This window comes from Mus caroli, chromosome 2 (genome assembly GCF_900094665.2).
Source record: "Mus caroli chromosome 2, CAROLI_EIJ_v1.1, whole genome shotgun sequence".
NCBI classification, from domain to species: domain Eukaryota; kingdom Metazoa; phylum Chordata; class Mammalia; order Rodentia; family Muridae; genus Mus; species Mus caroli.
In genome coordinates this window covers 144803452-144828161 of record NC_034571.1, presented here as the reverse complement: position 1 = coordinate 144828161, position 24710 = coordinate 144803452, and the positions used below count along the sequence as shown (strand labels likewise).

At 53.2% G+C, this 24710-nt stretch overlaps 2 protein-coding genes across 3 annotated transcripts in view; one reads left to right on the top strand and one right to left on the bottom strand.

The window, feature by feature from the left end:
- The first annotated feature begins 4394 nt into the window (after positions 1-4394).
- On the top strand, positions 4395-5702 carry Foxs1 (forkhead box S1). The gene has a single exon (XM_021156907.1). It carries the CDS (start codon positions 4466-4468, stop codon positions 5453-5455), a length of 990 nt encoding a protein of 329 aa, XP_021012566.1. The 5' UTR covers positions 4395-4465; the 3' UTR covers positions 5456-5702.
- Positions 5703-14526: 8824 nt separating this feature from the next.
- Mylk2 (myosin light chain kinase 2) overlaps positions 14527-24710 on the bottom strand; it is an 11859-nt gene continuing 1675 nt past the window's right edge. The window contains exons 3-12 of one of the 2 annotated variants that reach the window (XM_021156610.1): positions 24064-24359; positions 22569-22674; positions 22055-22148; positions 19865-19974; positions 19641-19782; positions 18084-18154; positions 17850-17978; positions 17195-17347; positions 16980-17112; positions 14527-15510 (exon numbers count right to left, since the gene is read on the bottom strand). In XM_021156610.1, coding sequence (XP_021012269.1) covers positions 15430-15510; positions 16980-17112; positions 17195-17347; positions 17850-17978; positions 18084-18154; positions 19641-19782; positions 19865-19974; positions 22055-22148; positions 22569-22674; positions 24064-24359 — 1315 coding nt within the window. In that variant the 3' untranslated portion in view covers positions 14527-15429. The remainder of the gene's footprint in view (positions 15511-16979; positions 17113-17194; positions 17348-17849; positions 17979-18083; positions 18155-19640; positions 19783-19864; positions 19975-22054; positions 22149-22568; positions 22675-24063; positions 24360-24710) is intronic. The other variant, XM_021156611.1, reaches the window with a different exon arrangement.

Sequence of the window (24710 nt, the reverse complement as noted above, 5' to 3'; positions counted from 1 at the left end):
TTTGTTTTTTTTAAAGTTTGTTTTTGGGATAGGGTCTGGTACAGCCCATTCTGTCCTGAACTTGCTACATAGCAGAGAATCTTGAACTTCTGATCATCCTGCCCCTACCCCACTCCCACCCCCATGTACTGGAATTTCAGCTATGTACTGCCATGCTTGGTGTTTGTGCTTAATTTGTTGTTTTTAATGATTTTTTTAGATATCATAATTACATCACTTCCCCCTTCCCTTTCCTCCCTCCACACCATCCCATGTACCCCGCCTTTTGCTCTCTTTCAAATCCATGGCCTCTTCTTTCTTGGTTGCTGTTATTGATGGCGGTGGTAGTGGTAATGGTGTATGTATGTTCCTAAACATGTAAGCACAGCCTGGTCTCTCTGTGCAATGTATACTTGTATATATATATATTTTCAGGACTTATCATTTGGTATTGCACAATTAGTTGGTGTACTCTCCCCTGGGAAGACTATTATCCAGATGTCAGTATTCTTTCGTTGCCTGTAGTCTTTGTTCAGAGTTGAGGCCTCATCTGGTTGTATCCGCTACTGAGGATGGAACCCCTGCCCTCATACACACAAGAGGAGCGCTGTTCGGAATGAGTCCTCAGACTACCAGAGTTTCTACAATGGAGTCTATTACTCCTACTGCCAGACTATTGAGAGGAGAAAGGGGCAAAAATTCCCAGGGTGGGAATTGGAGGACCTCCTGGTCCATGCCACATTGTGTTGAAGGCAAAGGAGGGTGCTGGCATTGTGGATATTGGGGTGAGCGGGCGCTCCTCCTTCCCCTGTCTCTCCTTCTCTGCAGACTTCAGCTCTTCCACAGCGCAAAGCCACCTTATGCTGGGCAGAAAGCTGCAGCATGGACCTGAAGACGCGCAGGAGCCTCCACTGGTGGCCTGAGTGGTGCCTCACTTGCTGCGAGAGATATCTGGAGCCCAGCTTGCTGCTGTGGGTGGCGCCCACCTGGAGAGCAAACGCACCTGCCAGTTGCCGGACATGTGCTGCTTCTTCCAGGGTAAGCGCCCACAGTGTGCCGCAGGGGACATGGGCACATCAACCTGGACAGAGGAGAAAGTACATACTTGTGATTGTGAGCCCAGGAAGGTAGCCTCAAAATGAGAATCTCTGGGAAACAAGATGCCATACAGAGGCACCAAAAATGAGGGAGAAAAATGTGGTTATCAGGACTGGTGATAGATTCCTTTTAAGCCCATGGGGGTGTAGACAAGGACATCTTTGGTCCTTGGAGGTGAGACAAAAGCAAAGGACTTGGGCACATGTCCAAAGTGGGCCATCGGGGACAGCAGGCACAAGACAGGAGGTAATGAATAGCAATGGGCAAGGGATGAGCCCAAAATCACAGAGTGATCATATGAGTAGGAGGCAAGGGACACACACACTGGAGCACGGAGTAGACAGGCCTAGAGCAGGAGAGGATAAGGACATGGAAACAGGTGTAGGGCATGGGCACACGGATGTGAGCACAAAGTGGGCATCAGCTGGGATGCCAAGCTCTTGGCTCTTCTCTCAGTCTCTGTGCCAGTAGAAGTAAGGATGGCTGCCCTGAGCCTGAGCTTTGGTGAGGAGTATCCAGGTCCTCTAGACTAGCCAGAGAAGAGGCTCACGTGACTTATACCTATCACTCCTTCTTTTCCAACCCCTCCCAAATGACCTCTCGATGATCCATCCTAGTCCTAGCTCCCCCTCCCATCCCCACACAACTATTGGCCTCTGTGGTTCAGAGATGAGCATGTCTCCTACCCAGAATTCGGGAAAGGGTCGCCTCACTGCCCGATGCTGCCTCGGGTGGAGCCAGTCTTTGCTCACTGCTCCTCCTGCACTGGAAGCTCCTGTGCCTTGAGGCCTCACACGATTCTCCAGCCCAGTATCCCCAACAGCATCCTTACCTTCTAACACAGCACAATGAGCCCCAGGATGGCTGCTTCCTCTCTCACATCTACTAAAAGCAGTCTGCCATGGGGTTTAGACTTTATATCTCCCTGAGCCTGAGCCAGTGGAGATATCTGACCAGGTTACTAATGGGCGAAATCCAAAATAGCCTTCACCCATCTGCCCTGAGGACAGAGCCTTAGAACGCAGGAAGTGACTGGAAGCAAGGCTTGGGAGTCAGCTGGAACTTGACCTGGTGGCCCCTTGAATTTGAGGCAGATATAGGATAAAATCACTTGTCAGTGGGCCGACATGAGGACAGCTCATTCCTTAGAGCCAGCCAGCCAACCTTACCCTGTCATAAAGAGCTTCCAGTTTGCTTTGAAGTACTGCTTCCCAGTGATTAGACCCTAAGATCTGCTCAGAGTAGGGCCAACCTACAGCTCAGAGCCCTACCACCTGGCTACTCTGGGTTTCAGGCCCTTTGTCTTACCTATTATTTATTTCTATTTCAGGGGATCTAGAGGGGGCCCAAAACAGAATCCTGGGCTTTGGGTACCAGCACCAATACCTAGAGGACTCTGTCTTTGGAGAAATGAACACAGCTCTAAGGCAGAGTCCAAGACCAGAGGCCAGCTTCACCCATGGCCCGCTGACCATCACACATTTCTGAGGACAGAGAGGAGGATCTTCAACAAGCAGCCTCTGCCTCTGTCCTCCCCTTGCCTTATGAGCAAGGTAACTTTTTTTTTTCCTTTTCAGGACTTATTTATAGGATTCTTAAAATAGACATTTCTTCCTTCTTTTTTTCCTTCCTTTCTCTCTCTCTCTCTTTCTTTCTCCTTCTCTCTCTCTCTCTCTTTCCTTCCTTCTTTTTTTTTTTGGTAAGATTTATTTATTTTATGTATGTAAGTACACTATAGCTGTCTTCAGACACACCAGAAGAAGGCATCAGACCCCATTACAGATCATTGTAAGCCACCATGTGGTTGCTGGGAATTGAACTCAGGACCTCTGGAAGAGCAGTCAGTGCCCTTAATCACTGAGCCATCTCTCCGCCCCCCTTCCTTTCTTTTTTTTTTTTTTGTGCTGGGCCTTGTGAGTGCTAAGCATGTGCTCTCCCACTGAACCCCACCCCCAGCTGACAGGCCACTCTGTGGAGAGAAAACGATATGATCTGACAAAGGACCGAATTTCTTTGTTTTATATTCCCCAGTCATCTCAGGAATGTTTATTGAGTTGCTGCTGTGTTCCAGTGCCCAGTGCTGGATATGGGGAACAGAGAACAACAGCACGGTCTTTACACTCTTGGGCTTCACAGCTTGTTTCCAGCTGGGGTCCTATGGCTGCCCCGACTCCTGACCCTCACAAATGAAATGATGTTAAGGAGCTAAATGATACATGATTTTAAAACCAGCTTTATCATTCATTAATTGTGCAACCTCAGGAAGTTAGTTACCCTCCCTGAGCCTCAGGACCTTCCTCTGTTCAGAAGAAGCTGTGAAGATCTCTGTGGCAGTCTTAGTCTGAAGTACAAGTGTGGATGGGGTGCGTGAGCTATAAGCCCACAACAGTTGACCACAGACTTGTGGGGGAAGGGCATGGGGAAAAAAAACAGTTGACCCATTGACACGGCTGATTCTGTTCTGGCCTCAGCTGTATCCCAGCCCCAGGTTGAGGTTTGGAGAGCACCAGTTCACAGAACTCCCAGTACCTCCTCTGTGCTAGGATCTCCCAGGGCACCGATTTCTAAGGGACTCTGTTGTGTCCTCACCATAGCCTGGATATCGACATCTTAGTTCCATTTCAGAGAAAGGAAGCTGAGGCCTCTGTCCAGTTAGCCATCCTCCCCACATTGGTCACTAGAGGGCGCCAGGGCTCAGGGGAACTGGGTTGAGCAACATCCTTATCTCTGTAGCCCTCCAAAGTCTACAGGCCAGTACCCAGGGCCTGAATAGTATGGCCCGGAGGAATCCACAGTGTGGGAAAGAGACAGCAGAGGAGAGAAAAAGCCAGAACAAAAATACTCGAGAAGCTCTGTGGCTTTTCTCACTCCATAGGGACTCTGCTTAGATTCCTACCCCCACCTACCCGGCCCCCTCCCCATCTCTAATTTGGGTCATTTCTGCGTCTCTGCAGTTCCTTCTGTCTGCAGGTTTCTTCATTTTCCTCTGCTGTGTCTCGCACTCTCTCTGTATGCTAATTCTCTCTTTCTGCATGTCTGGTCTTTGTGTGTGTGTGTGTGTGTGTGTGTGTGTGTGTGTGTCTGCCTGTCTGTCTGTCTGTCTGTCTGCCTGCCCCTGTCTCACTCAATTTCAGGGCATGTCCCTGCCCTGCCACCTCTTCACCCCGCAGCTGCTCACAGCTTCCGACTGCTGGCCTCCCTTACCGCCTCCTTAGACTTGACAAGGGCGGTGAGAGAGGAGGGAAGGACTGCGTGGTGGACCCACCTCTTTTTGCCTTTCTAGGCTGGGAGGCTGGGCCAGTGGGTCTCTTAACAGCCTGGGCAGCCTGTGCAGATCGCCAGCTCTGAATACCGTGCCTGGCTTTGCGGTGTCAGCAACACAGCCAGCATGCAGCAGCAACCATCACCAGAATCCTTGGCTCCTTCTGCAGAGCCCACCAAGCCCCCTTACAGCTACATAGCCCTGATTGCCATGGCTATCCAGAGTTCACCAGGTCAGCGGGCCACCCTCAGTGGCATCTACCGCTACATCATGGGCCGCTTTGCCTTTTACCGGCACAACCGGCCGGGCTGGCAAAACAGCATCCGCCATAACCTGTCTCTCAACGAGTGCTTCGTCAAGGTGCCGCGTGATGACCGCAAGCCAGGCAAGGGCAGCTACTGGACCCTGGATCCGGACTGCCACGACATGTTCCAGCATGGCAGCTTTCTCCGTCGCCGCAGACGCTTCACCAAGCGCACAGGTGCACAGGGCACCAAGGGCCCTGTCAAGGCAGACCACAGACCCCACAGAGCCACCAGCCCGGACCCAGGAGCCCCCAACACCACAACTGGCAGACTGTGCCCATTCCCACAAGAGGTGCCAAACCCCAAGGGCTTAAGCTTTGAGGGTCTGATGGGGTCTTTGCCAGCCAACATGAGCTCAACAACCAGTGATGTCAGGTCCCAGCTGCCCACTGGACCCAAAGAGATGTGCTCGGCAAAGTCTGGAGGCCCAAGGGAGCTCTCTGAAGCTACCTCGCCCTCACCGTGCCCAGCATTCGGCTTTTCGTCTGCCTTCTCTGACGCTGAGAGTCTCGGCAAGGCCCCCACACCCGGTGTGGCTCCTGAGAGTGTTGGGAGCAGCTACCAGTGCCGGATGCAGACACTGAATTTCTGTATGGGGACTGACCCAGGCCTTGAACACCTCTTGGTCTCTTCAGTCCCCACCCCTGGATCCTCGACTCCTTCAGCCTCTCACCGGGCCCCACTGCCCCTGCCAGCTGACTCCAAAGAACCCTGGGTGGCTGGGAGCTTCCCTGTCCAGGGAGGTTCTGGCTATCCACTGGGATTACCCCCCTGTCTTTACCGGACACCGGGAATGTTCTTCTTCGAGTGATTGACTGCAGCAGCCGCTCTGTAGGGCTTCTGTCAACTGTTCTCTGGAGACTCAGATTGGCTATATGACCTAGGGCACTCTGCAAGAACCCAGCCCTGGCAGGCCAAGGACTGTGAGGATCAGAAGGCAGAAGTGAGCAGTCAGGCAGGTCCCTGGGGGCCTCCTGACAAACTTGGGATGTGGGGAAATGGAACCCTTAAGATTTTCTCTGTGGTTCTCAGGGCTAATAAAGCCGGTGTGGTGATAAGGGTCTGCCTGCTGAATGGCTGGGGCTCAGGACCGGGATGCTGGGTTCTCTGTGGGGCACTATGGTGGAGTAGAGGCATTGTGTGTGTGGAGGTGGGGGTGCAGCAGGAGTGGGGGACCTGCCTGGAAAGATTCTGGTTGAGCCTTTCTCCTGCTGGGGACTTTCTTGGGGAGTTTCCCAGGAAGGGAAAGTAGGGCATGAGGGCAGGCGGAGGAGAAATGTAGCCAAGATCCAGAGTATGGGAAAGCTGGGCTGGCCTATGGGGTGGCTTTTCATCTTTGGTTGTAACTGGATGCTCTATGGAACCCCAGGCATGTCCACTGCCAACCCCTCACGGGCTTGGTTCTGTCATCTTGTCTGGGTTCTGTGGAATATCAGCCCCATTTACAATAGTGGGAACTGAGGCTCAGAGCTCACCCGAGCTCCAGGGGGAAAGGAGGGTCAGAGAGCAAAGGGTACCCTGGTATTGTGGCTCTGATGAAAACGGGGAAGGCACAAAGTGGAGAGCTAGGCAAGGGCAGCATAGGATAGCCCCAGAGAAAGGGGGGTCTTCCCATTGCCAGCACTGACAAGACACCCTTCACTCTCATGCAGACAGGGGAGCTAAAGGTTTAAAGACAGCACTGGTCTTTATTTGAACTCCTACAGTAACAGGACCTCTCCTGGATCCCTGGGTCCCTCCTGGGTCCCTGAGATCTCCTGGTGACTTTTTTCCAGAATTGTATTACATTCGTGTGTGTGCGTGCGTGTGCGTGTGTATGTGGTATGCACATGTGTGCCCGTGTGCACACACAGGGGTCAGAGCCACCTTGTGAGGAGAGTTTCTTCCCTTCCACCATGTAGGTCCTAGGGTTTGAACTCGGGGGCCTTTATCCATTAAGCCATCTCACCAGTCCTCCCGTGGCTCTTTATGAACACATTTCTTTGAGGATAAGGACAGGACTTATGGCTGCCCTAGGCACTGAGCAGAGACAACTGGGTAGTCTCTTGAGTAGAATAGGACGCATAGCAGTTTACACGGTACCTACCAGAGGGACAGACAGACAGGACAGACAGTCCTCACTGTCGCTCCAGCATGGCAAGGAACAGAAGGAAAAGCCTTCCTGAACCTTAGTCTCATCGTCTGGGCCGTGGGTATGGGGTGAGGCAGAGGGGCCATAGTGTTGGTGTGCCCCATTGTAGTCTTCTATAGAGAGCCCAGGAGGCCTTATGTCCCATGAGGTGGCACCCAGTGACTGCCCTTCTTTGGGCAGGTGGCTTAGTCTCCTCCATAAGGCCTGGACAGCTTCCCCGACTTCAGCCTCTGCAGCTCCCTCCTCCCTTCACAGGTCCCCTGGGGCTTTGGAGGAAGCATGCTGGCTGGCCTGACTGAACTGTCTGGTTCCCACAGACTCCAGAACCGAGGTGGAGGGGGACCTGAGAGGCCAAGCTTGCTGTGGCCAGAGGATGGTGGGAAAATGCCTGGCCAGCTGGGGGATGTGGACTCTCCCTCCTCCCCTCACACTTCCCCCTCCTCCCTCCTCATTTCCCCCTGCTTACCCTGCCTGCTGCACCCCAAGCAAGAACACAGGGAGCTCTTGGGAGGGAATACAGCAGGGTCCTATGTAGTGAGGGATGCAAGGACCCCTGTGTGATGTGGGGTCAGTATGTGGGTGTAGGAGGATGCTGGGGACACACAGACAGGACAAGGTCCCTAGTGAGGATTCTTTCTCAGCTGGGTCAGGGAAAGAGGCCTCTGTTGGGCACTGTTCCTTGCTTTGCATTCCTCTGGAGCCTTGGTGACCTCAAGTCTCTGCTCAGCCTGTATCCTAGCCGGTAGGAAGATGGGAAGTGAGCAGGGCTGGAGAAAGAAAGCACCCAGCCTCCCATGGATGTTCAGCCTCTGAGCCCTGTGTCTGTGACCCAGAAGAACCCGGGGCTCTGCAAGAAATGCTCTTGCCTCTGTTCCTTCCTGCACTCGGGCTGGGGTGAGGAGACTCAGGTTCCTCCCTGTGTTTTTAGTGGGTGCTGCCTGTACCCACTGATTTTCACCCAAGAAAGAGCAGCTACCTCATAGAGAGACTGTGGACAGCGAGGTTGAGGCCTTGCTTGCTTTGGGCCTTGGAAAGATATCTATGAAAGAAAGAAAGAAAAGAAGGAAGAAAGAAAGAGAGAGAGAGAGGGAGGAAGGAAGGAAGGAAGGAAGGAAGGAAGGAAGGAAGGAAGAAAGAAAGAAAGAAAGAAAGAAAGAAAGAAAGAAAGAAAGAAAGAAAGAAANAAGGAAGGAAGGAAGGAAGGAAGAAAGAAAGAAAGAAAGAAAGAAAGAAAGAAAGAAAGAAAGAAAGAAAGAAAGAAAGAAAGAAAGAAAGAAAGAAACTAAGTCAGCTCTGGCACAGAACCCCTTGCCCTCAACCCCCAAGACTTCTTATTTGTCAAGAAGTAGTGATGTCCCCAAGTAGGATCTTGGTCTAGGCCTACCCCAGATATGTTACTTAATCTTGGACCAGGCCCACACTACACTCTGGGTCTCAGTTTCACCCTGTCTAACGGGTAGGAAGTGGGCAATTTGACTCTGTATCTGAGTCCCAGGGGAGTATCTGGCCTGGGGGACAGCCTTAAGGACATCCCATCTCTGCAGGTTCTTGGCCAGGAAGCCTAGACATCGTGATCTCATGCTACCCTCTGCCCCATACCCAGTGGCAGCCTTCCCAGTGGGCATCCTGCCCTCACATTCTTTCTATGGCCAACAGATACTACCACACGTTGTCTGATTGCCCCTATTAGGGGGTGGGGGTGTCGGGCCAGGAAGCGCCCTTCATCAGTTCAGACTAGACAGAGCTTCTTGATACAGATGTCAAGGCCAAGGTCACACAGCAAGGCCAACAGAGCCATCTCCTCCATGCACCCATACAATGCTTAGGTCAGGGCTGTGGTATCAGACAGCCTCAGGGACTCCTTCAGTGGAAACTCATCTGTCTCCAGCCCCCAGTTCCAGACACATGTACTCCTCTTCAGAAAATAGAGCAGAAAAGGTTTGGAGACTAAATCAAATCCTAAAATGGTAGGCTCAGGATTTAAGACTGTTCCAGCGTTCTTAATCACAGCAGCTCGGATTCTTGGAATGCACAGTTGACAGAGTGTCCTCTGACCCTCTTACATTATGTGCGTTCCGGAAAGTAGGAAGGGCCTGTTCTAACAAGATACAGTGACTGTGTTAGTCTGTCCCTACCTGCTGGTATTTGGTCAAAGTGCCCATCTGCTATTAGAAGGGTATAGATGGGGTCCCCCCAACACCCCAAGGGCCCACCTCACACACTCTTGCATTGGGCTTCTCTCAGGCCTGCCTCCCACCCACTGCTTCCTTCCCTGAGGAAGGCATTCCCCGGCCTGAGTTGCAAGTTACTCATGTCTTCCCACACCCCCAGAAAGCATTTGGCTGGGGAGAGACCCTCTCCCCCTGAGGGCGGCTTCCTGCGGCTGCCACAATGATGAGAAAGCAGGGGGAGTCATTTAGGTCTGGCACATCTGCCTGTGGGGAGTGCAGCAACCTAGGAATCCAGGCCTCAGCCCAACATCCCTCCCCTGTCCAAGCTCCCATCATCCTAACCCAGGCTGCCAGAGGCAAGGTTGCCTTCAGTGTTGTCTTAGCTGTGTGGCCTGGGAGAAGTCACTTCCTCTGCCTGCTTTCTTCAGAAGGATACCGGAGTGGGATTGTGTGAGGATTCTCTAAGTTAGCACTTGCAAAGTGCTTAGAGCAGGGCCTGGCATTCAGAATTGCAGTATAAATGCTACTGAAGTGAAGTGAATCTGTACTGGGGGCTAGTATGTCCCCTTACCGTGATGGATCCCCTACCAAGGCAGTGTCCAGCTGCTTCCGAAGAAGGGGACAGAGTGTAGAGAAAGGACTAACAGATTCTATGAGCTTAAATTCTGCCCTTCCTATTTCCTTATGGTGTGGATTCACACATCTGAGCCCCGGTTTCTTCCTCTATAAAATGGGGATGCTGTTTTTGATGCCCAGGACTGGCATCCTCATGCATAATTTGGTCAATAGAGGTGAAATTAGATTAAAACGTATCCCCACCGGAAGTCCCCACACTCTTGGACCACTTCTTATGGCCCTATCCTTTGAGTGTGTGCACGGACACACACGCGAGCACACACACACACACTCACACACACACACAGAGCAAAACAATAAACCAGAAGCTCCTCTGAGGTGCCCAATCCTCTGTTCCTACCCTGCTGTTAACTGTGTGGGTGACTCAAGAAGCAGTCGGTGGGCAGAAGGAAGTGGCTCTGTGGCTAAAAACAGACCAGAGGCCCATTAGTCACTCGGTTAGCAGGGAAGGCTGGGGCTGCCCTCATCACTGTCCTCTGGGTCAGTACAGAGGCTGCCCAGTGTCACTTAGGTACAACTCCTTCCTCTCTGCTGGCAGCCAGCTCAGATGAACTTTAAGTTAAGGGCTCTGTGCTTGCTGCCTGTTTCCCAAGGAGTGTCCCCCTCCGCAGGATGGCTTTCTGCATACAGTCCCTGTCACTAGCCACCACCACCCCAAAGGAGTCCCAAAGCCCAGTTAACTGTCTGGCATACTCCCTCGCCTGCAGCTTCATGCTGCCTTCCCACGGCCCCACTGTGAGGTGTTCACAGTTGTAGAAGCCGTACCTAAGTATCTTCACCCTAGGACAGGGGTCTGGAGAAGGGTCTTGCCCTGTGTTTGCCCTGTCCACTCTTCCTCTTTCCTTCCTCAGTAGGGCTGTGGTGAACACTTACAAGTGAATCATTCATCATTCACAATGGGCTGTCTCAAAGAACCCCAGGGACGCCCTGCCTCACTTAGCACCATATAGGGCTTGTGGGTAGTAGCACGCATTTGAAGTCTCTCTCCTCACTAACTCAAAGCAGCTTTCATGCCCACCCTTTCCTCTGCCAGGATAGCCCTCTGCCGCCATCCATGGGCTCTCTTCCTTCTCCCTCAACCTCCATCAAGCATCCTCAGATGAGCATTTCCTGACCTCTGCCCCCTTCTCCCCTGCCAGTACAGGCTAAGGTCAGTGTGTTTTGCCCACTAGAAGATCCCTGAAACCAGGGGCTTTGTCTATTCGACTGCTGTCTCCTGCAACTGGAACTGTATATGGAGCCCAGCAGGGGATCCTGAAATAGCCAGATATGGGCTCAGGAGCCTGTACCATGCTCTGCCTGGGCATCTCATGTGACTTTGGTACTGACCTTGGGAAGCAACTATTGTCATTGTCCCATTTTACAGACAGGGTCAGGAGAGCAAGTAGGTAGGTTTGCACCTGGAATGCTGTGTCTGTTACTGCCCTGCGGACCCTGAGATATCTGAGTCCTGATTCGCTGTTCTGTCTCCGCTAAAGCATCTGGGTACAGTATCCTCTGCTCTCCCTGCCTCTAGTCTTTAATTGATTCAGCTGCCTGGCAGCAGATAGTGATCTACATCACAGATACTACCACCCTCTTCCTCTGTTCAAGACTTCTGTGAGCTCCCTTGATTATCTCCCCCAAATTATCTCCATCAACATATTCAAAATCTTACTAGAATGGACTCAGGCAAGGTTTTCAGGCTGTATGTGCTCTCTCTCTCTCTCTCTCTCTCTCTCTCTCTCTCTCTCTCTCTCTCTCTCTCTCTCACCACACTCTCTCCGCTATCCCAGAATGCCCTGCTTCTTGAATGCCCTCACCTAGAGTGTTGTCACTCCTAGGGAGGTGAGACTTCAAATTGGTGACTCTGTTCTGTCCCTGTGGTTTCCTGAGTTTTCTTCCAGCTTCTCCCAGCCCCCACCCTACCTCTGGAGTCCCTGGAGACTGGCTCAGGGAAACTTCACACACACTGCTCATGACACACATCCTAAGTCCTCAGTTTCCTTAGCAGTGAAATGCGAGAGGGTTAACACATGAACTTTCTCAATACAGAGCTGGGGCTCAAGAAGTGCTTCCTCTTCTTGGGGGGGGGGGAGCAGGTGCAGAGCAACCCCCCACCTCTCAGAACAACCCTGGCGGCCTTGCTCCCTCTGGGCGGCCAAGCGAGGGCTGCATCTTTTCCCACCACTGCCTAGTTGGGTTCAAGGTGGCCAGAGGAATTCAAGGCCACTAGACGCAGACAGGAAAAGGCAGCGTCACCAGTGCTGGTGTAATCCAAACCAGATGTGGCCTCGGTGGCTTCCAGACCCAGGGGGTGGTCACTGTGGGCCTGGCCTGGGCCCAGAGGCAGGAAATGGCCTTGGAGGAACACTCTCTGGGTTAGGCCCAGCTAGGAGGAGGGTCCTCTGGAAGCTCTTAACCCTTCTCGGACCAAAGAGAGGCCCAAGCCCGGGTCCAGGGAGATGCACATGCTGGTAACAAAGGAGACAGCCAAAGCACTGTTGCTGAGACAGACACCACGCGGGACTAGCCGTGCTCCTGAACTGTGAGAAGCAAGATAAGCTCTTCCTGGAGCCTGGGAAGCTCATAGCCTAGCATCCTGAGGATGGCAGGGCCCCAGACCCAGAGCTCTGGCCGCAGACTACACTCAGGTCTGACTCCAACTTGGCAGTCCTCATTCAGCTGTGGACTGCTGCCTCCCTTAACCTAGATCTAGGGTTAACAGACTCCTTTCATCATCCAGCGACTGCCAGGGATAGAACTCTTCTGAGAGCCACTGGGGGCTTGGGTCCCAGTCTTCAGAGAGGCGGATGCAACAGGACAAGGGCTCCAGCTCTGAGAGTGTGCTCCGTGGGCTTTGAGAGATCAAAGAAGTCCTTGTGAAGCAGGGATGAGTGGCCCACACCTTGGGAGGCAGAGGCAGGCAGAGCTCTGTGAGTTCAAAGCCAACCTGGTGAGTTCCAGGATAGCCAGGGCTCTGTAGTGAGACCCTATCTTGGAGGCGGTGGAGAGGAGGCATCCCTTTAAACCCTCATCCTCCCATCGATATTTCAAGTCTCTGCCTCTGGGGACCTGGGAAGCTGATGCAGACATGTTTCTGAGAAGGGGAGCGGGGTAGATTTGAGGTTACGGGGTGATTATCCCTGCCTGTGGTTCTTGAGGGGCTTCAGGCCCAGGACATACTAACTAGCTGTGCAGCCTTGAGCCTCTTCCCTCATCAGCGGAGGGTGGTAGATGGGCCCCCTCCTATCTCAGCTGTCACAATGGCCACAGGAGGTGCAGAAGAAGGAAGAGATAAGACTGTGATCCAGTTAGAGAGGAGGAAACAAGAGCCAGGTGTGGTGGCACAACGCCTTTAATCCCAGCACTTGGGAGGAGGCAGAGGCAGGTGGAGCTGTGAGTTCGAGGCCAGCCTGGTCTGCAGAGTGAGTTCCAGGACAGCCCCGGAACCCTGTCCCTAGAAACTAAAGGGGGAAAAAATAATAAAATAAAATATAAAGAGGAAGCAAGCTTGGGCTTAGAGCCAGGGTTCTAGAGCCAACTGTTGAAGTCTTTGGTGAGGGGCCTTCCCTGTTGTGGTCTCAGTTTTCCACCCCCCACCTCCGGTAGGATCTGAGCCTTGGATCTCTGCTCAGGATGAAGCTCATTCCCTCCCCTCCCCCCTCATCATCGTGCTGTGTGGCTCGATGCTCGGCCAGGGTGGGGCCAGTGAGGCAGAGAGGATCACTCAGTGGAAACCCAGGCCTGGCTGGTGGAGGTCGGGTCAGGTTGTGGGGGTGGGGGAGGCAGCAGGGTGCCAATGGGCAGTGGGCAGCAGTGTGTGACCCTGGGGGCCCTGCTGTTATTACATCTGCCATTCACAGCCCAAACCATGTTTGCAGAACTTTCGATTCCCAGGACTAAGGTCATGCTTAGACACACTCAAGTCTCAAATCCCACAAGAGCAGGGCGGCAGGCAGGGCTGAGGGGTAAGGTGCCTGGCTCTTCATGGAGACAGGAGAAAGATGTACAGTGAGCTCTGACTCTGTGGACACACCCAAGGCCCTAGCCAAGGTAGCAGAGGGGCAGCCACAGCAGAAACAGAGCCTGATCAGTCTGCATACTGATCCTGGTTCCCTGCAACCTCTCGGGGCTTCCTGAAATCAGCTTTTCCATCAGACAAAGGGTGCAGGCTGGGGACCTGGTTCACACCACCTGTCACTGCTTCCATCTGCCACTCTGGCAGCCCCGCACACGGAGCTGCTTCACTTGGGGCTCAGTCGCCTCTCAGATAGGAAGTCTGCACACTGGTATGGTCTGGCTCTGCTCCCCACCCCACCCCACCCCACAGGCTGCCCCTCCAGCAGACTGGCCCCTGCCTGCACGGGAGGCCTGGATACAGCCAGTGGAGAGCAGAAAGCAGAGCTTGTTGTAGCAGGCATCACAGGCATCCCTTTCCGGAATGCCCTGTGCTCCGCTCCAACCCTGATCAATGTTGAGCTCACGGGAGGAGTTCTCTTCAAGCCCTGGAACAGGCTTCGAGTTCTTTCCCTGCTCTGAGCCTACAGAATGTGGATAAGGACACCCCCTGCCCCCATCTCCTTTCTGGGTCAGGAATAGTTCAAGACCCTTACCTCCTCTCCTCCCCAAGAAGTAGGTCTTACCTCTGTCTCACCACCTGACTCAGTTTCCCTCTGTGAGATACAAATCCTATCCATTGTCACCCTCCAAAGAATAAGGAACTAATCCATGTTGAGCCCACGACTGGAGTTCAGCATGGGCCACCCCACATGCTTTGACTCTCGTGACACCATCCCTCTCCTAGGAGAGGGAAACTGAGGCACAGAGAGGAAGCCACGTGAACACAACTCATGTTAGGAAGTCTGGCTCCTGAGCCTACATCTGTGCACACCACACTATACATAGATGTGAAAACTCGGCACCTGGCACATAGTGGGTGCCCAATCAATGCAGTAACTTGTGATCTCACACGAGTGTGTGCACGTGCAGAGGGAAGGAGGCTGCCTCCAACCTGTGTTTTTATTTACAAGGCACAAGCTGAGAGCAGGTTGGGGTCTGCCCGACGGCTTCATACTCCTCGTGGGCCAGTTCATCCTGTTATTTGGGGTTGTGACTGCCCCTGGGATGGGCACAGAGTAGTCAGGCTGGGAAGACTCAGTCCCCCCCAAGTAAACTTGGTGGGGTAGTCTCATGCCTCCCAGGCCTCTCCCCGCTACCACCACCACCACCACCACCACCACCACCACCACCACTCCAGGCCCGGGCTGGCTTTCTCTTACAGAGTTCCTGTGTGTTGGTGGTCACAAAAACAGAAGGTGGGGGCCAGGAGGCCAGATGGTGTGTGCGAGGCTCTATCTGTGGGGAGTGTGAAGCAGGCCACAGAGGTCCTCTCACACAAAGCCTGCTCTGTCTCCCCAGGCAGCTGGACTGCATTCTGACCCCTGCTGGAAGCTCTCCACCCACCACCATAGCAGCCCACCTGCTGGACCCCCCGCCTTCCCGCTCCAGGCAAGGATGCCCAAGGTGGGGCAGAGAAGAGGCTCCAGGGCAGCAGTTCAAAGGGGGAAGCTAGGGAGAGACTAGGGAATGGTCTGGCCGTCCTTGGAGTCTGGGTGGGGCTGACAGGCCACAGCCCCGCTGAGGAGGCAGTAGCGAGATGGATTCCAGGCCCCACTCCATGTTCACATAGGGGAAGCGGTATCGCCTAAGGACCTGCGGAGCCCCAAGCCTCCGGGCCTGGTGCAGCTTTGTCCTGACCAGCCTGTTCTAGAGATCTGGCCAGCTGGCTGTCTCTGGCCTTCTGAGCTGTGTGGTTTCAGCCTTGACCACCGTGCAGCTGCATCCAGGCTTAGCTGCTCCTGGGGTTCAGACCCCCAGAGCCATCAGTGCTCCCGAGCTACTGATCTTCTTGAAGCGATTGGCTGCGCTGACAGCAATGAAGTTTTTCTGGGGGACAAGAGAGGAATCCTGGTCAGTACTCTGATAGGAGAGAACCTGGGAGACGGGCAAGTGCCCTTCAGAGTCCCCCCTTCTGGCCCGAGAGATGGCTTAGCAGACAAAGGTGCTTCTAACTAAGCCAGAGTTCAGTCTCTGGGAGCCACATGGTAGAGCCACAGACTTGATTCTTATGTTGTCCTCTGACCTCCAGGCCATGGCATGAGTTTGTCCTCTGTACCTTCTGTATATATACAATAGATAAATAAATGTAAAATAAAAAAAGTAGGGAGGCTCGAGAGATGGCTTAGCAGGTAAGAGCACTGACTGCTCCTCCGAAGGTCCTACGTTCAAATCCCAGCAACCACATGGTGGCTCACAACCATCCGTAATGAGATCTGATGCCCTCTTCTGGGGTGTCTAAAGACAGCTACAGTGTACTTACATATAATAAATAAATAGATCTTAAAAAAAAAAGTAGAAGACCTTTAAAAGATCTCCCCGTTCTTAAAGGAAGGTCAGAAGCCAGGAGAAACAGAAACCTACCACTTACCCAACTCTAAAAAGTGCGGGGCACTGTTTGGTCCAAGCAAACGAAGCCCCTCATCCTAATTCATGAGTCCCTCCCTCTACAGCAGTGATTCTCAACCTGTGGGTTGGGACCCCTTTTGGGGGTCACACGACCCTTTCACAAGGGTCGCCTAAGATCATTCTGGATATTAGATATTTACATTATGATGACTCATAGCAGTGACAACAAAAGTCATTTTAAGGTTGGGGGTCACCACAACATGGGGAACTATATTAAAGGGTTGCAGCATCAGGAAGGCCGAGAGCCACCACTCTATATAGCCTGTCTCCTGTTCCACTCGGGCCTCTCTCACTCTATTCCAGCCATGCGGCCTGCAGCCTGCTCCCTGCTGCCAGCTGCCTGCTGCCTGTGGCTCATTCACCATTCAGGTTCTGCCACGAGGTCTCACACTCCCTCTCTCCTTGAGGTCTTGATTCACCTGTTCATCCTCACTGGGCCCCTTGACACCCTGTTGGAAGGTATAACCCCTCCCCTGGCACTTCGCCCATCCCCATAAAAACTCTCTACCTTCATTGAGAGCTAAGTCCACAAGAACCAGATGCCTGGCTCCTGTCTCTACCTTAGCAGAGGAGCATTCAGAAGCAAGAGCTGTGCATGAAGTATTTGGGAAATGAGGGAAGAGAGTTGCGATGGGGTCAGAGATGCTCTCCCGAGCATCTCCTGAGCCCTAGATGAATGCTCCTCCCCTGACAGGCAGGATGGGTGAACAATTCCAGCTCAGAATGGGAGCTAGCCCAGGCCCCAGAGAAAAGCCCATGTTTCCCAGACAAGGCCAGGCCCTGTCAATGGAGACTGCCAAGGCATAGCTGGTAGGGCTGGGGCTGGCAACGGGGCTTTCCTTCTCCCCAGGGCCTCTCAGGGCCCCCTCCTTCTGCCCCAGCTCCCCTACCTTCCAACGCCTCTTCATGAGGTATTTCTTAAGCAGGATCTGGGACTTGAGGCGACGGTTGCAGCGTTTGGCTTTTTCTGCCAGGTTGTTGAGCCAGGGGTGGGCGAGGCACTGCTCAGCACTCATTCTGGCACTGTGCAGAGGGCGGTGTGGTGAGGGTGGGCCCTTTGCTCTGTCCTAGAACATACAGGGTCCCCAGCCTGGGCAAGTCTCACCTCTGGTCCTTTGTGAGAAGATTGGAGACAAAGTCTTTGGCCTCATCTGACACAGCTTCAAAGGTCTCCTCGTCAAAGTACCAGTTGGCAGACAGGACATTGTTTAGGGTTTCCGTGTCATCGTCTCCCAGGAAGGGAGAGAGGCCACTCAGTCTAAAGGGAAGGAGAGCGGAGCAAGAGAGTAAGCTGGCAGCTGCTGGGGATGGGCCGGAGCCTAGGAGGCAGCACGTGTTGGAAAGACCCGGGGCTTCCAGAGTGGGACAGACCTGGGTTTGAATCTGGCTGGGTGACTTTGGGCAAGTCACTTCCCCTCTCTGAGCCTCACTCTTCTTGTCTGTAAAATGGGCATAATCACCCCAGCTTCCCAGGGTTGCAGTAAAGATGAGGAACGAACGGTAAGTGTGAAACACAAAGTGAGCACACACATAAGAGCTATCCACTGTCCCTCTGTCCCCACCCAGGGCATGGGAATCTGCCCCAGGGTGGGATGTTGTGCTTTTAGGTGACCTTGGTTTTTGTTTTTGTTTTGTTTTATTTTCATATAGAAAATGGGTACAAGCCGGGCGTGGTGGCGCACACCTTTTATCCCAGCAGAACCCCAAGGCCAGTCGTGTCCCCTCCTACCCATCCCTGCACCCCCTTCCCCAGGGCTCACAGCATGTAGGTGATCACCCCAAGGCTCCACATGTCTGTCTTGTCAGAGATTTGGTCGTAGTTCACCACCTCCGGTGACAGGAACTCCGGGGTCCCAAAATTCACCTTCAGTTTCTCATTGGGGTTATACCTGGAGTGAGGTTGAGAGCTCAGGTCCCCAGCAGCCACCAGGCGACATCTCACCCCTTCTCCATCCCACCTCTAGGCCCCACCCTCTTACACGCCCAGCTGGTACCTCCTTGCCAAGCCAAAGTCGATTATCTTCACCAAGTGCCCAGTGGTATTCACACACAGGATGTTCTCTGGCTGAAGAGACAGGGATGGCCGGGGTTGGCCTCTGACTCAGCTCACCCTCCTTCCCTCCCCAGCTCCAACCTGGTCCCTTTTTGGTGCCCCACACTGGGGAGTAACTTGTACTAGTAGGTCCTAAGGTAGGACTCAGAGACCTGTCATGCCTGCGTGCTCTCAGCCTAAGGAGGCTGAGGCCCCGTGAGGAACTTGTCTCAAAGCACAAGGCTACCCAGTAGTCACAGGAGGAATCTCTCTCCTCCCAGTCCTGAAGAGGGTGGGGAAACTGAGGCCTGCAGATAGGCAGTGTGCCCTGGCTGGTGGCCAGGCAGGGCTGCTATCAGGAACTGGCGAGCCAGGGCCTGAGTGGGTGAGGTAACGAGGAGACCTTTAGACAGCACAGTTTCTGCTGCTCTCAGCTGGGCGGTGCCTGTCTTCCAGGCGCAAACCCTGTTTTGACAGCCACAGGCTTGGAGGCAGAGTCCTTTCTCTCAGAACCTTGCATTTTAATTAGAGGTCCCACTCTATGTCCCTTCACAAGGGACTTCTGATGTTTCCCTATAGAGCTTTCCAGCCAGCCTAATTCCTAGAGGGACATATATTCCCTATAACTCAGAAATACCTCCCACTTTTCCCTAGCCGGCTCCCCAGGCACCTTCAGCCAGCCACTACTATTCTGCAAAGTCCACCCCTCTCATCCCCAGGAGCCAAGCCCTCCCCCAGCTTCCTACCTCAGCCTCCTGAGGTCCCCCTGAAACCATCTCCTCTCTCCTCCTGTGTTTGTCCTCATAGCTACCCATAGGAGCCACTGGGAGACTGTCATGCCCTCTCATAACATGACGCTGAGCAAAGCCAGAAGCTGTCAGATGCCCCATCTGCTGCCCTAACTCCACCAGACCAGGGTCTGTTTTCCCTTCTTCTCCCTCTGTGTGTCCTGGATACTCTTTTGTGCCTTTCACAACCCTTTTTTTAAAAATGGATTTCATTTATTTGGACGTTGTAGAATGGACAGGGAACATGTCCACCCTAGTCCCACACTAGGCGTGCTCTTCCCACAGCAGGGACTCAGCAACTGTGTGTTAAGTGAATGAACGAACGCAGGTATTCACTCTGTGCTGACGGAGCTTATTAACATTCCAGCTCAATACTCCAACATCTGCCACAGGGACAGGAGACATCTGGTGACTTGTGCTCCCCTCTTCCCATTCTACGTCCTAGGTAGGTTTCTAAACTCCTGGCAGCCACCAGTACTGACTGAAGTGAGTGTGCTGTGTACAATCTATTGGCTGTCCTTAGCCAGCTGTGCACAAGGGACTCTGTCAGCTCAGGATGGGAAAGTCCCCTTGTAGAGATCCTCACTAGTGCCTGCCTCCTGTCTACTGGTGTGAGGCTTCTCCGTGAGCTCCGTGGGGATACACTGAATAGGCTGAGAGGGAGGGATGAGGGAACCTTGAGAGAGCTGAGCCTGTGACAGCGGCTGCTCCAGGAGGCCTCAGCCTGCTACCTTGAGGTCCAGGTGCAGGACCCTCATCTTGTGCATGAAGAGGATCCCGTCGCAGATCTGCCTGACGAACACCATGGTATCCACCTCCGTCAGATGGTAGTCCTCATCCACAATCCTCTCAAAGAGCTCGCCGCCCTCGATGCTGTGTGCACAGACCCCTCTGCAGACCGGCTCTGGGCTGCTGGCCCTGCCGCCCAGCCCCGACTCCCACAGCGGGCACTCACTATTCCATGAACAGGATGATCTCGTGAGAGGTCTCAATGGCTGCGTACAGCTGGATCAGGTTGCGGTGGTTCAGCTGGTTCATGACCTCGATCTCCAGCAACACCATTTCCTGAGGAACAGGGACATCTAGAGGACCCACTGGGCACCAACACCCACTTCAGCCTCCCCCCACCTGAATTCTTGCCTCCATCGATCTCTCCCTATGACCTCGCCCTGAGCACCTGCAGCAGAGCTATAACTGGGTCGTAGGCAGGTGGGATCAGTTCCCAAAGCCAAATGTGGTAGCACACACTCGTAATCTCGGAGTCCAGGAGGCAGAGGCAGGAGTGTCAAGAGTTCAAGACCCGCCTAGATCACACTATAAGACCCTGTTCAACCCCCACCCATGAAATGGGATTGATCCTCAAATACAGAGCAGCCATCTTTGTCATTTCCCTTTGGGGAATCTAAGAAGCTCCCAGATTTATTATATGCTAAATCCTTGGTACCACCCTTCTCCATGATTGACTCTCCTACAGCCATCAAGGGAAAACTAAAAAAAAAGACATGAGCCTTCACCCAAGCATTATGGACAAAGAGCTAGAAGCAATCGTCTCTGTGCTCACTGACAGTCCACCATTAAGGCCTTTGTCACAGTTCCACTCTAAGCTAGATAAGAAACCCAGCCACCCGTTACCCCCTCTTTCTAAGCCAAACAACTGTCACTTGTAACTTTCAGACAGTCTTATTGGTGGGCTGATAGAAGCTATGGTAGGAATATTTACACCACAAATTGGCACATGATGCTCATCGGGTCTCTCCTCATGCCCACACCCCAGGGTAGATGCTAAACTCTAGGCGTCAAGAGCGAGGCTGTCCAGCCGCATCTCTTTGCCCTTCATCCCACTCCTTCATCCAGCCCACGCTTTGCCTACTCCTTCCCCAGAAAGGCCACATCTAACATGGTCCCTCTGAGTGAACTCCCTGCCATTGTCCTGCTTCTCTTTCTTCCTGTCACCGCTCAACACCTGGTGTCATGCTCTTCATTTTGCTCCAGCCTTTAGTCATCTATCTGTCCCTATACTTTGATATGCTGGTCCCATGGGGTTGGGGATTTTTCAGTCCTGTGACATTCCTCTGGCACCAGGTACGGTGGAAGGCAAAGAAAAAAAAAACTGCTCAGTGATCAATTAACCAACAGCTGCCTCCATTTAACTCACACGGCTACGGCTGTGTGACCTATCACAGGACACTGAGCAGTCGTGCGGAACCAGATCTTGTGGCAGAGGTCAGGGAAGAGCAGTCAAAAGTACAGATCTGAGGCTGGGGGCATAGCTCAGTTGGTAGAATCCTTGCCTAGCATGCAGGAAGTCCTGGGTTCATTTCCCAGGACCACTGGATATAGTGACAAACACCCACAACCCCAACACTCAGGAAGCAGAAGATGGAGAATCCGGAGTTCAGGGTCATCCTCCGCTTCAAAGTGAGTTCAAGATCGCTCTGGGATATACGTGAGCCCTTTCTCAATTAGCCAATCAAATGATGGCGCACGCCTTTAATCCCAGCACTCGGGAGGCAGAGGCAGGTGGATTTCTGAGTTTGAGGCCAGCCTGGTCTACAGAGTGAGTTCCAGGACAGCCAGGACTATACAGAGAAACCCTGTCTTGAAAATCAAAAACAGGGGCTGGTGAGATGGCTCAGTGGGTAAGAGCACCCGACTGCTCTTCCGAAGGTCCAGAGTTCAAATCCCAGCAACCACATGGTGGCTCACAACCATCCACAGCGAGATCTGGCGCCCTCTTCTGGAGTGTCTGAAGACAGCTACAGTGTACTTACATATAATAAATAAATAAATCTTTAAAAAAAAAAAAGAAAATCAAAAACAAAAAAACAAACAAACAAAAAATTATCTACACCCAGGAGTAGGATAGAGCCACACAGAAAACACATCCCTCCCAGCTGTGCTCAGAGCCAGCAGCCATGTTCCTCAGTGCTTCTGAGCTTCACAGAGGACCCAGAAGGGAGAGTTCCCAGAGGCAGAGGCAGGTGGATTTCTGAGTTCAAGGCCAGCCTGGTCTACAGAGTGAGTTCCAGGACAGCCAGGACTATACAGAGAAACCCTGTCTCGAAAAACCAAAGAGAGAGAGAGAGAGAGAGAGAGAGAGAGAGAGAGAGAGAGATGCCCACTCTGAGAACACCTCCCCCACTACCTTGTCCTTGGGTGTCTGTTTCTTGATGACCTTGGCTGCCAGCTTGAGGCCTGTGGCTCTCTCCGTGCAGGTGCACACAGCTCCAAATTTGCCACTAGAGTGGTAAGAGGTTGGAAGTGAGTGTACTTCCAAGACCCAAGGGTTAGCAAAGACCTGCGCTCCCTTCTCCTCCTGACACAGGCCTAATGGTGACTCTGGCTGCTCCTCTGAAAGATGGGAGCACTCACCCCTCCAGCCCCTACTCCCTCCTGAAGCACAGGCTGCTCTACCAAGATGATGGCTGGACAGCACGTGGGGGGGGGGGAGGAGGAACAGGCTACGAATGGTCAAAGACTCATCCAGAAAGTGACCGTAGTCACTGCACTTTGGGAGACCCGATGGATAACATGTGTGAGCACACACAGAAGCAAGTGCAAGCATGTGGGCCATGTCCTAGGGGGTGTGTCTGAACCACGGGAGGGGGGTGGCTGGATGCTCCCCCATACATGTTTCCAAGCTTGGTTTGCTGTCTCACCCTCCCAATGCCTCCTTTGAGTTCATGCTGAATTCACTGTTGACATTTCCGGTCCTCAGCTCCACGATCCTGTGTGGGAAGGGGGCTGGGGGCGGTGGACAATCATCTAAGGAGACAGAGTTGAGCTATTAGTCAGGGGTGAAGACTTCTGGGAAATGTCTTTAACATCACTGCCTCCTGCCTGATCTGCCCCACCCTCCAAGAAAAATTGAGTTTACCAAGTGATGCCTGGGAGAAGATCTGGTCAGAACAGGACTATCAGATCCACCCAATTCTAGTTCTGCCATGTACACCCAAAATGGTCTTGGGCATCTGTCTCCAACACTGGGAATGCAGGTTCTCTGCAGAACGATAAGACAACTGGCTGACTGGGCTTAGATACAAGCTCTAGGGAGGAGGGGGGCTGTTTTCATTAAAAACAGCCAAACAGGTGCATTCAGCATCTGTAAAGTGGAATCCCAGACATGGGGACGGCTGTGTCTGAATGACGATGTGGGTGGAGACACTTGCGGGCCACCTGATTAACACGGTGGGGCGTCCAGGGACACTACAGTTCGGTGGTGAAACACCGCCACCTAGTGAGCATTGCGAAGACAGCGGGTTCCGAAGGCCAACGGGCTGACTCATCGGAATGGAAACCTTTAAAAATAGAGGCAGCAGGGAAGCCACTCTGGTGATAAATCAGACGGCCCTTGGAGGTGGTTCAGGCCCTGTCATGCCAAGGATGTGATCTCTGGGCGGGGCGGAGGTCTCTGGAGCCGCGGGGGCAGGAGGCAGGGCCCCTGGCCACAGCCCAGCCGCCAGGTCCTCCCACCCTGTCTGAGTGGCACTCTGCCGCCGCGAGCCAGGCAGACTGGCCGGTCTCCCATGGCACCTCAGCCTGGAGGAGGGGGTGTCAGGACACTCTGGGCTCTCCTGACCCTGTGTCACCCTACCCCCCAGCCTAACTGCACCCCTGCTGGAATCCCCTCCTCCTGCTGCTCAAGGCTACTCTTCCACCGCCCCAGGGCTTTCTCTCAGTACCTGTGGAGTCCTGCCCCAACTTCCCTGACCACTGGTCCCTCGAACAAGCACCTGTGCAGCTCATGAACCCACCATAGCTCCCTGACACCCTGCCCTCCACCGATTCTTTTCAAAGCAACTGACATTGGAACCTTTCCTCAGACAGAGCCCCGACTCCACTTTGCAGACTTTTCATTGCTACACTTATCTGTGTGATTTTCTTTTTTTATCCCATGTTAACCAAAGTAGAAGAAAACCAAAAGTGGATTTTTGAGTCACAAGGTCTTCACTGTCTTTGGACATTTTGTTTCCCTTTTCCATGTCTATCAGAAAGAAATACTACCTGGTGTCCTGTGACATTTGCACCAGGGAGCCTTGGGGATGTATGCATCAGGGTAATTTAGACCCATGCATAACGAAGGATACCTCAGCTACTCCATCACTTCCCTCCCCCTTCCCCAGGGCACTCTAATCCCAGTCTGCCCCTACCTACCCAGGATTTGAAAGCAGTCTTCCTCCCTGGCAGTGAGACAGAGGGCCTGCCCCACCTCCACTCTCTCTGAGGGAACAGCCTGGAACCCGATCCTCTGGGGGGTGTCCCCTTGCGCCTTAGCCTGTCCCGCCTGGTCTGGGGCTTTCTCTGCCTCTTCCTTCTTCTTTTCTGCCAGGGCGTTTGTCCCTCCTGCTTTGACTGGACCAGGATCTTGGGGGTCAGGGGTCACAGACACCCCTGTAAAGACGAGGTCTGTTGTCTCGCTTAGGGGCTTCACAGCCAGTGTCTTCTCAGAGCTAGAAGGTAAGAAGAGAGACACCTCAGGCAAGTTCAAGGCTTCCAGACCAAACTTGGCATCTATTTTGTCTACATCAAGGGCCAACTCTCAACAGGGAAGAACCTCTGATAGACCTGGCTGCTATGCTGTGGCTAATCATATGGGCCAACAGGAAGCTATAAGGCTCCCGATTCATTAAAAAAAAAAAAAAAAATGTTGCCCTGGGCAGCGGTGGTGCACACCTTTAATCCCAGCACTTAGGAGGCAGAGGCAGCCGAATTTCTGAGTTCGAGGCCAGCCTGGTCTACAGAGTGAGTTCCAGGACAGCCAGGGCTACACAGAGAAACCCTGTCTTGAAAAAAAGAAAGAA